This window comes from Anarhichas minor, unplaced genomic scaffold (genome assembly GCF_050575085.1).
Source record: "Anarhichas minor isolate MPS153535 unplaced genomic scaffold, ASM5057508v1 ptg000009l, whole genome shotgun sequence".
In the NCBI taxonomy this organism is placed as follows: Eukaryota; Metazoa; Chordata; class Actinopteri; order Perciformes; family Anarhichadidae; genus Anarhichas; species Anarhichas minor.
The window spans coordinates 893960-907115 of NW_027466455.1; the positions used below are offsets into that span (position 1 = coordinate 893960).

At 39.9% G+C, this 13156-nt stretch overlaps 1 protein-coding gene and 1 non-coding gene across 2 annotated transcripts; one reads left to right on the forward strand and one right to left on the reverse strand.

Moving 5' to 3' along the window:
• Positions 1-1471: 1471 nt before the first annotated feature.
• LOC142946175 (U2 spliceosomal RNA) lies at positions 1472-1662 on the forward strand. Its single transcript, XR_012953029.1, has one exon. It is a non-coding gene; the product is annotated as a U2 spliceosomal RNA (small nuclear RNA).
• Positions 1663-2767: 1105 nt separating this feature from the next.
• tmem88b (transmembrane protein 88 b) lies at positions 2768-5630 on the reverse strand. The gene is made up of 2 exons (XM_076087258.1): positions 5223-5630; positions 2768-3052 (listed from the first exon to the last, which is right to left on the reverse strand). The coding sequence occupies exons 1-2, from the start codon at positions 5616-5618 to the stop codon at positions 2768-2770; spliced, it is 681 nt and encodes a 226-aa protein (XP_075943373.1). The 5' UTR covers positions 5619-5630.
• Positions 5631-13156: the final 7526 nt, after the last annotated feature.

Here is a 13156-nt window from a genome sequence, read left to right on the forward strand (position 1 = left end):
TATATATATATATATATATATATATATATATATATATATATTAAGTAGGGAGATATCATGATCCATAATGTGGTTAATCTGTATGGTTTAGCCACTGGACTAATTTCATATCTGTCAATTTCTCTAATGTATGATTTCTGGTTCTCATAGCACTGTAACTTTTTATACAATATATTACACATGTATCAGAATCACAAATCATTTTAAGGGAACAGTCCCCTTTGTCCCACTTTTGTTTGTCTCCTGTTATTCAACTCTTCACCGCTTGGGGGAGACAGTCACCACTACAGCTACTACAGTTCACTTTGTTTCTGCTCCGTCACAAGGCTGGCTTCACCTACATGCATTTTACAAATTCCAATGTAGTAATTTCTCAAAGAGAACTTAACAATAGTCAGTGTATCTACAGAGACTCCGGTGGCACTCAGAAGTGTTTCTTTGAACTGTGTGTACATTCACATTGTCTGGTACTGAGGCCAGTGTTGTTGTACATAATATTTTACTTTTCCTAGTAGCTGTGTAGTAGTGGACTCATCCCATCCCACCAAATACAGGACAGACACAACGCCAGCTGAATCCAAAAACTTTATTTATAAGGAAATGACACGAGAAATTGCAACTACATAACAGAAAACTACATGAAACACATTTTTTCCATAAGAACATAAATGTGATGAGATACAATTATGTTTAGTGTCAATATAACCTTTGTGAGGTGTTCTATTTTCAGTTTGACTACTTCCTGTGGTTCATTCAGGAAAGTTGAGGTTGAATGCAGGTCTGATTAGATGAGTTTGTCCATATAATGATAACTTGTATCCAACTTACTCCTTTCTTTAACCCCGGCAGTCAGACTTGGATTGTTTTAATTAACTGCTGATTTACATGTTGCATAATCCCTGCATATATTTGCATCTCATTTATCATCATTTTAAGGGGAATACCAGGAGAAATGTATATTCTAGTAAGTATCTTACTGGAAGAGTGATGTGTAGTGCAGAGTGCAGTTCCCTCTGTTCTCCACTAGAGGGCACCGGAGCGCTGTTTGTTGTCTGTCCGGAAGTGAACAGATCAAACATTACTTTTCTCCCTCATATCCTATCAGAGCGGACTAATTATGTGATTTGAAAAGTTCTGATTGCATTTATAAGTCGCTTGACATTAGATTTGTTTAAACTAGAAGTTATAACTCTTTCTCCGTTAGTAAATAAGAGAACGCTTGCGTCTTGAATTCCTATTGGACTAGATTGCACCACGTGACCAGGAAGTGCTCTGTAGCTGCACACGAGACAACATTACTTTGTTAAAATAACCGATTTTGCTGCCGTTTTCTGATCGTTTTAGTCATCTTCCGTGTTTTGCTGTTTTGTTTCTGTCCCATCGAGTTTATCTGTACTGACACAAATATTAAAACCGTGAGTGACATTGGCTGTGCGGAGAATTGCACGCGCACCTCCGACAGTGCTGCAGTATCGCTTCTCGGCCTTTTGGCTAAGATCAAGTGTAGTATCTGTTCTTATCAGTTTAATATCTGATACGTCCCCTACCCGGGGACCATATATTAAATTGATTTTTGGAATAGGGAGATGGAATAGGGGCTTGCTCCGTCCACTCCACGCATCGACCTGGTATTGCAGAACCTCCAGGAACGGTGCACCCCCTCTACATGTTCAAAGTTAAACCATGAGAATTTTCTTTAGAGAGTACTTAATGTGATGTTAGTAATTATTGAAAGTCTCAATCTGTTAGCAGGCCTGAAACTTTGTGTTATTGCAGTTGTTTGACTGTTACTCATCAGTTTGAAGGTAACAACATTTGATGAAACTGGTGACTTTAGGTCAGCTTTTGAATTTCTATATTTTCAGCACCATCAGTCAGCATGGTAACGTTATGTCTGTGAAACGCTGCCCTGTCTCTGAGCTGTCTACAGTCTATTTTCACCACATATATATATATATATATATATATATATATATATATATATATATATATATATATATATATATATATATATATATATATATATATATATATATATATATATATATATATATATATATATATATATATATATATATATATATATATATATATATATATATATATATATATATATATATATATATATATATATATATATATATATATATATATATATATATATATATATATATATATATATATATATATATATATATATATATATATATATATATATATATATATATATATATATATTAAGTAGGGAGATATCATGATCCATAATGTGGTTAATCTGTTAAACCGGATTGTTTTAATTAACTGCTGATTTACATGTTGCATAATCCCTCTGTAATTTATTTGTGTGTGTGTGTGTGTGGTGTTACAAAATTCCAGTAACAGCCGATGTGTCCAGTGTAATAATGCCAACAAATACCTCAGTAGTTATTATTTTTTATTTATTTGTAATTATACCAACAATTACCTTAGTACACCATATATATTGTTTTCCTGAACAATCGATAATGTTGCTCTGAAGTTAAGACCTGGATGTAAGCCATTACTCAGTATGTGTAGCTAGTCTTCCAGGATGTTCAGCTGGTTGTTACAGTAATTGCCATTTATAACTTCCTCCCTTCTCTGGTGGTTTATCTGTCCTTCACATCCATTGCCTTTTAGTCATCCCATACAACCCCCACCCTGTCCTCTTGTTCAGTTCCCTTCATATTCTTCATCTAATGGTCTTCCTCACCCCCTCCCTTCTCTCCCCCTTCCTTCCATCTCCAGCTCACACCCAGACCTTTCCCTTTCCGCCACCATCGGCTCCATCTCGGCCGCCACAGCAGCCGCTGCCCAGGCCACGGTGTCGGGTGGCCGGCAGGTTCTTGTACACGGCCCGGCTGTACGGGATGAAGCACAGGCCCAGCTGGAGGTGTCGTGCTAGGCGGCAGTATGCGGCCAGCGCCAGCACCAGCAGAGGGGTGACCAAGAGGAAGCCCACCACCAGCAGAGCCACGCAGCCTCCGTCAGTCAGCAGGTCCGAGCAGTAGGGGGTCGTCCCATGAGGGCGGACCTGGTGGGACGAGAGGAGAGAGACGGCGGTTGGAATGATATGGCGGCAGGCAGGATGCTGTAGAGGCAAGTTTGTTATGTAACCGCTGTTTCACCTGTATCAACATTTTCTCAACCAGGTTAGTAATCCATTTTTCAGGAATGTGCCACTCTCACAAGAGTTGCACACATCCACACCTGGAAGTTGCCCAACAAATCCACAGTCTGGGGGGGTTAAAGGCCTTGCTCAAGGGCATCATCGATAATTATGATTATCTGAATTCTTTATGATCTTGTGTTTATTAACGCTTAGAGAAAAACCTTCCTTCAGATCTGAGGTCAAAGGTCAAGGGGCAGCTGCAGAGCAACTTGGCCTGCAGATTTCAAAATTGGTTGGTGTTTTGGCACATGTACTTGTGTTTTTATTTTGTATCTTGAGTTATCTCTGCACACATGGAACAGCAGTGATTTAAATGCTTTTATGAAGTGCAGGGAAGAACAGATAAGGACGACAGATGACGTGCTCTGTGTGTTGTGTGTGTGTGTGTGTCTGAGGTTAGGACAGACACCAGTAGGTAGTCTGAGACCTCTCACTCTCTCACATGCACTGAATCAGTAGGTCACTCAATTTAATGTTGACAAAAATCAATCAAACTTAGGAACTTGGTAGCGACTACTGCTAATCTGTGTATAAATACACAGTATGTCAAAGCATGCACGCTTGTGGCTGAGCTGAACACTGGGGGAGTGGGAGAGGAGGTAGAAGGGTCAGGATTTCAGTGTGGGAGAGGAATGGAGAGACAGCGGGCCTGAATCATCCTTATCTCTCCATGAAAGATGAAGTGAACATTCAAGTGCATGAGAAAAGTGCAGAGAGTAAATACATTTTGCAGAACTGAGCAGGCTCTGGGGGGGGGAGAAGAGTATTTATTATGGTAGAGGTTTGATTCAATAACTTTATTGGAGAAAGTTGAGCATACACTTTTAGTAGTTATATAATATAAGGGATCTCACACTGTTGCGAAAGCTTGAAAATGGTCATTTCCAGATCTTGGTACTTGTATATGTTTTTATTGTGATGCCATCCTGACGGATGTAGACTTACAGCTGGTCAGAAAGAAATTCCAGCTGGCGTTGGAATGCAAAACATTAAGGAGGGAGGGAGGGAGGGGAAGAGTAAGCAAAATGAGCCTAAGAATGTGCTTATTTTTGCTCGTGTGAAATATTGTGTTTGGTGTGTTTTTGGATGACTATTATAAACGGAATTCCCTCAAATAACTAGAAAATGTTCTCATTGTTGCCTGTTCATTTTGAAGAACCCTAAACACTTATCTCACCTGTCTTTATCTACTTTTCTTCTCACCCCCCCTTTTTTTTTTCTCTTTTGATTCCTCCCCCTCTCTCCACTCCCAGGTCCTGGTTAATCCCTCTCTAAGCTGCTGTCACATGAGGCCTAATTGTGAGGGAGCAGGAGAACAGAATCCTGGTCTCTCCGGTCATTAAGGAGGTCGTCGGCCTGCAGAAATGCCATCGGTATGCATTAAAAGTCCCTGAACCGCAATGACATTTTGGGGTAGCACAGGTTAATGCTTTTTGACTAATTGGTCGAGTAGGTTGTTTTGTTTGAGTAACGTGTCTTCTTTTATGTTTTTAGCTGTCTACATCACATTCTGTGCATTTTTTTAAATATTTTGTCTGATCCCAGGAGACCTTAAATCCCCAGATGGCTACCAAACAGTCTTTTAAAGTGTTTGGTTTTGATGCCTGGCTCCCTAGACTCCTGACCCCTCAGCCCCTCCAGTTCTTACATCTCCTCAAGATCTGAAAGAACCTCAGACTTATCAGATTATAAAACTTCTCATCGCTGGTGGAGCCAAACTCCACCCTAAGCCCCGGGCACAACTGTTTGGAACTTTTGGATCAAAGTTATGAGATTAGGACTTTTAGATGTTATATAAAAAGATGGATGTAGACATTTCTTTATTCCTCTCATCTTTTGTTTATGTGTAGCAAATGTGTGTAAACATTTATCCTCACGAACATGCAAACACATTTTTTACTCTCATACCAAAGGACGCTGCACCAGTTTTTAAAGGGTTTTGGATGTTGAGGTATATTACTTTAAAATCCTTCAACATGCATACATTTCACACTCGCTCATCCACCCTCTCCCCTATCTCCCCGTGTCTTACTGTAGAGTGGCATAGGAAGCCAAACACAACCATGACGATGGCCGGTGTCAGGATGGTCCCGAACACCAGTCCAGCGAGGCCGGCGTTGATCGTGGCGATGATCAGGTTCTGAGCCGTCACCAGCACGGAGCAGGCCCAGCAGTCCAGGGACCCCCGCAGCTCCAGAGGAGCCTCACTACCCCCACCACCGCTCTCGGCTGCAGAATACGGAGGAGGTACAACTACACGCAAAGGTGTTTCTCTGCCTCCACCCACAGCGGTGGTGGAGGCTAGTGAGTTGGAATGGTGGAGATACTGGTGGTGGTTGTTGTGGTGATGATGGTGGTGATGCGGCGGCAGTTCCTCGGACAGGTCCAAGGCCTGGTGGTGGGCCCCCTTCTCTAGAGTACCAGTCATACTCGTAGGGAACTGTGGGCGGGAAAATAAACAAATTATTAAAAGTGTGAAGTCGAATTAGACATTTTATCAGAATCAAAGACGGAGACAGATTATGTGCCATTGCAGATGTTTTAAAACTGTTGGTCTGTTGGTTAACATGTTTGTGGCAGACGCCTCTTATGACACTGGATGAGTACAGTAGTCAGAGTTACACAATACTTTTGGGTAACACTTTATAATAACTACACACTATGAAGCATTAGTTAAGTATGAGTAAACACTTAATTCATCATTTATAAAGCATTGTTTCCACATTAACACTCATTAGTATGCAGTTCATAACGGTTATAAATGCTTTATTCCTGATTAAACGGCAAATGGACACAACACAAAGTGATCAAGAACATATCAATATTTATTACAAGATGCAAACAAGGTACTCTTAAATACAAACCTCTCGGGCATTAATTCATGTAAAAAAACAAACGGATTCTCCTTCAGGAGAACATGGCTGGATATAAAACATTTTTAAATGTACAACTGGAGCTAGCCAGGAGCTTTGCATATTAGTTTACATTTACTTATTTAATTATTAATTTTAACCAAGCATATCGATCTCCACTGTTTGCACTTTTCTTTAGTTGCATGTCCCGATGGCAGCCGGCCGAGTCTGCTCATTGTTTACAACCGCGAAATGAGAGATCCCGCTTCCAATACGTCATCAATGTGGGACAAAGTAAAAGCCCGCTTTACACGTCATCACCGTGGGACAAACGTTTTGCAAAGGAACTGGTACAGAAGTGCACTTACGCCATGGAAAACTCCGACTTAAGTTGAAAGGGTGCACGGATCTGGGCCAGAAAGAATGACTGCTGACGGGCCTCCAATGCCCGTCTGCTTGTTTTTGTTTGTTAGTTTGCCGGCACGTCCACATTATGGAGGATGAGTATCTAGCTAGCCTTCCAGCTAGCAAATCACTAACTAGAGGTCCTGAGGCGGCGCACGCCACGGCGTCACCTCCGTTGTAAATAGAGCAATCCAGGTGACCGTTGGCTAACTAGCTGTTATATGATAAAGACAATGTTAGATGACCATTTATCTGTTCATATGAGTGGAGTGAATGTGAACGTTTTATATCCAGCCATGTTCTTCTGAAGGAGAATCTTTGTTTTGGTTTTTACATGAATTAATGCCCGTGAGGTTTGTATTTACGAGTATATTCTTTGCATCTTGTAATAAATATTGATATGTTCTTGATCACTTTGTGTTGTGTCTATTTGCCTTTTCTGTTGAGAAGATAACTGAGACTTTTGTGGGTTTTGAGGCACTGCTGGCATTTCAATGTCATTTATAAATGCTTTGTAAGGCATAGATAGTCCTCACTTTAGAGGAGGTCACACAAAACACTTAACTAATGATTAGTAACTACATGAATTAACCATGAATTGCAGTGTTAATACGCATTTATAAAGCATATATTAACAGTCCCTAACCATTAGTGCATATCTAAATCATTATATATATATATATATATATATATATATAAATGCATGAATAATGTACATCTTTATTCTTAAGTTCTTAATCATTTACTAACACTTTATAAAGGATCTTATTAATCATCTACAACTCCTTAATAATTGGTTTGTAAAATATGTAATACTTCATTTACAAATGGGGAATCCATCATTTATAAAGTATGAAAACACAATAATGAAACGCATAATAGACGAGCTTATTAATCAGGAATAAAGCATTTATAACCATTATGAACTGCATACTAATGAGTGTTAATGTCGGAACAATGCTTTATAAATGATGAATTAAGTCTTTACTCATACTTAACTAATGCTTCATAGTGTGTAGTTATAAAGTGTTACCTACTTTGGTACCTAATCAAGTTCCACTCTCCAAAGGCTAACTTGCTCTGGGTTCACTAAGAGGTCAGAGGTTTTATCCGTCAGGAAGCAAGCCTTGTGTGATGCCGTCTGTGAGGTGATGATTATCAGAGAGATGATTGGCCAAAAGGAAAGGAGCCATAATTGCTCCATGTAGTTTATGTAGTAGAGAGATGAAGGCTAACTGGCATCAAAGTCTGTTTGTGTACAACCGTGTGCTTGTGTTTGTACATGTCGTCATGCCTGTGGGTTAAGCAGAGATGGGATAAAAGACATGCGTTCAGATGCAACCGCTGTTGGCATTTAATTAGAACAAAACTTTCAGTTTGATGCTGAAATAGTACCACCTCAATACATTCAATAAATATATTAGAAATTTCCCTAGTTAACATTCATTCTGCTTTATGACAGATGTTATGTGGTGCGCAGCTGTGTCTGCTAAAGGATATCCGCACCTCTCAGAGGTCAGGACACAGTTAGACGGGGGACATATCTGAGTACCAGGTCAGCTGCCAAAAAACTACAGTAATGGAAAAATCCAGATAGTGATGACATAGTGAACCTGTCAGTTTTCCTTTTAGCCAACACGACCGACAGATGATGGGTGCTTTCACTTTTGCAATCTTTACTGTTAATATGAAGATATTTAGCTTTTAGTGGGGCATGCATGCTTAATTGCAGTTGGTGGTAAATCTCATAGTAATTTGAGCTCAAGACGCAGTATTATTACTGCTAAAGTACCATATTGGCATAATTTTTTTGAAAGTGTACAACACCAGGATGCTCTGATGTTGGAGAATCTAATGTAACATGAGCAGAGACGTTACTCTTACCCATGTCGGGTCATTCATTGGATAAATATGCACTTGAAGCTGAAATCGAACGGATGTAAGTAATTAAAAACCAAATTGTTGCTTTCATTTCACTCACTGAATATCAGAATTGACAGTGGAAGACGATATGTACAATGCAGTTGTGGGCGCTTGAGCGTTGTTTATTCTCCACGTCTGTTTCCTATTGTTGTTCCAAGTGTTGTTTTAAGGTGGAAGGTTGTAAAGGAAGGACTAGCAGGAAAGTGTGTAAGCGCACATGCATGTGTTTGAGGTGACTCATTGTGCCCTTTACTGAAAATACATTCAGGCTCTCCACCCATTTTACTCACCGTTCTTCTTATTGTTTGAGTAGCATTTCTTTTGAATAATGCGTCATCCCATTGTTTGACCCAAATGAAGGAATTCTAAATTGGGGAATATTGTTCAATGAACTCAACGTGGCTGCCACATCTTGGCATACATCTTTTTGATTGATTGAAAACTCTTCGTAGTGTGCATGCCATCATGTAGAATAGATCCTCAGCTAGTACTTGCAGTGTTGGATGCAGAAGGGAGATCTTCTATTGTTCTATCATCCTATTATTCTATTGTCTGGAACAAAGCAACTGAGTTAATTAATTCCACGTCCCTCAGACCTCTTAGACTTGTTGCTTTATGTTCATCAGTAGTAAATTACATCTTTTGGCTCCATTCAGTTCAGAGTAATCGGTTGTAAGAAGATGTCTCAGTGGTTGAATGATGTGTGAGTGATGCGGCTGCGCTTGTACTCACATTGTGCTGTGGGGCCCAGTACGCGTCTTGCTGTTCGTTCTCCAGATTGTTGCTGCTTTTCTCACTTCTTCTCAAGAACACTTCTGTCCAATCAGTCCTCGATACACATTCGCCCCTTACGCTTCAACAAAGTCCTTTTTAATCGTCTCTTTTTCCCTTCAACGCTCAACGTTTTCTCTTCTTACCTTCTGTGAAGTTGAAGGAGCGTGTGTTTTTGGAGGTTTCCTCCTAAAGCCTTATCTATTTCGTGGTGGTATGTTGGTATGTTGGCTTCCTGCTGCTTCTTCTCTCCACTATCCAGAGTTGTCAGTGGAACTGATTGTGCCCCAGAGTCTCAGTTTCTTTTCCACATGCAGCATTAAATGCCTATGCCGTTGTGATGTAGTAGTAACACAGAAATGCCTCTTCCTCAATGGCTGAAACTAATTCAACTCACAGTTGCTGTGGTCTTTGTTTTGAGTATGAACTTTTGTCTGTCCGCCCTCCTCTCTGTACCTCCCCATCTGATCGAGTCCACAGTGCCGTCTCTCCTTCCCTCCCTCCTCTTGCACTCCCTGCATCCATCCCACTTTCTCTCCACCCACAAGGCTTATCAGACCCCTGCCTTTCTCCAACGACTCCTCTCAGCACACGCATTCCCCCTCACATATCCAGGACATGTTACACCCCCCTTTGCCCTGTCTCTGTTGCAGTGGGGGCTGGGTGTTGCATATTGGGGGTCAGAGCGAGGCAGTTTGCCTGATAAGTTGAGATTTAGGAGAGCAGAAAATGAGGGGGAAGGGGAGCAGAGACAGACTTTTGTTAAGAGTAGTAGGGAAGAGGTACCATGGTGCTGAACACTTTATTTTGTTACGTTTGGTTGTAAAAGAATCCAAAGGTGTTGCTTTAGTGTTGAAAACAAATAGAATGGTATTATTGCATGACATAATAACATTTCTCCATGTGTTGATTCTGTGAATGTTTCATCAGACTTCATCAGGAACATTTTGTTTTTAATATTGATATGGGATTTATTTTTCTCTAGGCTGCATTTGACTTGTACTTTATGGACATCCCGGGGTATTTAGAACGATCAAAACCGGGCTTACTTATCCCATTTCGGGGTGTGTGCGTTGAACTGAAAGGGCCTCACTTAATGATGTATAAAGAAGTGGAAACAGTATTTCTTGAAGGACATTGTCTCTGAACGCTAAGACACCATGCTGCTCTAAAACGTCATAAACTAACAGCATCCATGTAGCTTTAGTAAAAGGGATGTGATGTGTAGTTGAGATGAATTAGTTGAATAACACTGTAAAAACAGATTAGGTTAATGTCTTGCTGAAATTGACTGAAGTTGTCCGAAACTTCTTAAGTAGTGGTTTGGAAGCATAGCCTGTGGAGGCGAAGCAATAATTTGTAATTTTTGAGGTTTAGATGGTGATTTGTTATAGCAGAGGTCAAACTTCGGGTATGCAGTAGTTGCATGATGTAAAGATAGGAGCCATGCAACAGACGTCGGTCTGCACTGTTTACAATGTATGATGAAATATACTATCAGGAGATGTTTTAAGATTAAAGCTTGGATTCTCTGGGATACAGAAGTAGAAAAGGAGGATGAAGTAAAAACTACAAAGATATCGAGGAAGCCGGTAATCAGTTAAATGATAAAAGATCAGAGCTCAAGCTAAATAATTAGTGTTGTCTGATCCTGATATTCTACCCTGTGAGATTGCAATGTTTGTTTACTTCCAGTCCGCTGGTCCCCATGCTGTCCTTGTTTCCCCTCCGTGTGGGTGTCCGTGTAGAAACTATTAAGAGATTTATGTTTATTCATGCTCCTGCAACAAAACATAGGTCTGAAATAGCAGGGTTTTACAGGCAGCATGATGGTTGGTAAAGGTGAGGAACCCATTGACATTAGTTTATGGACTCGTCTTTCAATAGATCATTTTTTATCATTTCATTGTTGGCATTACAGTCTTTAATTGGTATTGCCGATGTCACTGCTGTTAGAGGAGTTCACATGGGATCCCCTTTGGTGAACGTTTCATTAGAGATGAAATAGTTAATACATAATCTTTCCTATCAAGCTCAACAGGAGCAGCATGAAAGACCTTCAAAGTTTTGTCCATCATTATCGCATGTGGTGTTGATTGGACCGCTAAAATATTTAGTCATTTGCGGAGGGAAGAGCATTCATCCTCTCATCATCACCTGACTGCAAAGGGGTGGACCAAAGGACGGACGGAGTGGTTTTCCTGTGTTGTTTGAAGCAGGATTTCCTTCAGTCTGTCGAGTAATGCTCTGTCCCTCTGCCTGCCCCGTGGCCCCTAACTTGACCTGAGGACACAGTGACCTGCCAATGCTTTGTCACACCGTCTGGGAACACTGAGTATTATTCCGTCAGGTTTCATACCGGAACACATTACTAGTTTACGTTACTGAAAAGAATACATTGGTGCTCTGCTTTTTGTGTATGAAGTGTAAAGGTGTTGTTTGACTCCCTAATGAATTATCAATGAGGAAACCAAAGTCCGAGCAGTCTTGTTACTGCTGCCTGCTATTTCCTGCTCTACAATCTCCTTCCTTAGTTTACTCTGGATCCCGATGTCTAAATGGAAACTTTTATATGGACTTCAGCCGTCTATTTTTTCACACGCATTGCTAACAATAGGAAGCTCAAGTTTGGGACGCAAATGACAAAGCTGTGACAAATGTTTGGCACAGCTAAGGGATATGACTTGTTATTGTAGGAGTGGAGTTTTAAGGGGCTTATGATGGGCTTCCGAAGGTGAGAGGGGATGTGTAGTAAAAAAAAGAATTACTCCTTTTGGAATGTATAGAGAACGCAGAAATTGACAGTTGACACTTTGAGTGTTAAGCCTTGTAGTCTATTTCAGTCCATAACAATTTTGTCACTATTTTAAGGTAAAGCTAGGAGTTGGAAGTATTTCAGACAAGAGGCTCTACTTTGAGTGAAAATATGATATGAGGTATAGGGTTCTAATAGGGGTGGACGATATGGCAATACAGTGAGACAAATAAGTTCATCAACTGTCAAAGATTTCGCCATACTGTTTATACTGTGGTAAGCTGTCCTTGTAATGTCTCCTTGTTTTTCAGTTTTGTTTTATGCCAATATAAAATGTTCGCATAATTTTTGCCTCAATCCGATGGGGTACTTTGATGTGTCAGGTATGTATTGTAATTCAGTGGTTTACCCCAAACCAGATATGTCTATTTGGGTAGTTTATCCATACACAATTTACATTTTTTTCAGAAAAACATTATCACAATACATAATATTGTGATAGACAATTGCATATTAAGATAGAGAATTGTATGCATATTGCGCACCCCTAGGTCCTAAACGCTATCAGATGAGGGCAGTTAGACTTTTATTTTGCACTGGATTTATGGTGTGATGACAGAAAAGTTGAATTCAGTCTAATTGTGATGCTGTGTGGTGCTTTTTGAGTATGATCAAATTATCTGTTGACCATGGTATATGCAGGGATTTTATAATTTAATTCAAGAACTTTAAATACCCTTTTGTGGACCCTTTAATATATTTATAAGACCCCATGTCACTTCAAATTCTGATCAGTTACATCAGTGACACACATAAGCTTACATTTACTATATATTTATTATGAGATAGCACTACAACACTAGTTTGCGATAACTCCTTTGGTCAATATATCAATGAAACAACATAGATAAACTGGTGGAATGAAGTACAAGACGATGAATTGAGTGACTAACCCAATGCTAGGTTTATTACGAGTATGGATACATTATTTGTTCTTGAATTTGTATGTATGTTATGACACAATTGAAGGGATTTGAGGTCAAGAATTTCACGACATGTACTTGACTAATATAATGTGATAAGCTTAAGAAGGGTGATCTTACGTAGAAGCGCCTGCTTAACAAACATTGGGGTTTCTCCAAACCGACAAACGGTCATAGTATAGCATGTCGAAAACAGTCATAGTATATTATGTCGAAAAAAAGTCAAAAACGGTCATAGTATAGCATGACGGAAAACGTCAACGGTCATAGTATAGCA

What these genes read in the sequence shown, in the direction of transcription:
- tmem88b (XM_076087258.1), bottom strand. Translation starts at nt 5,618, where the DNA reads ATGACTGGTACTCTAGAGAAGGGGGCCCACCACCAGGCCTTGGACCTG. An exon ending in GCTTCCTATGCCACTCTACA is followed by an intron (nt 3,053 to 5,222) that starts GTAAGACACGGG and finishes TCGTCCCACCAG; the next exon opens with GTCCGCCCTCATGGGACGAC.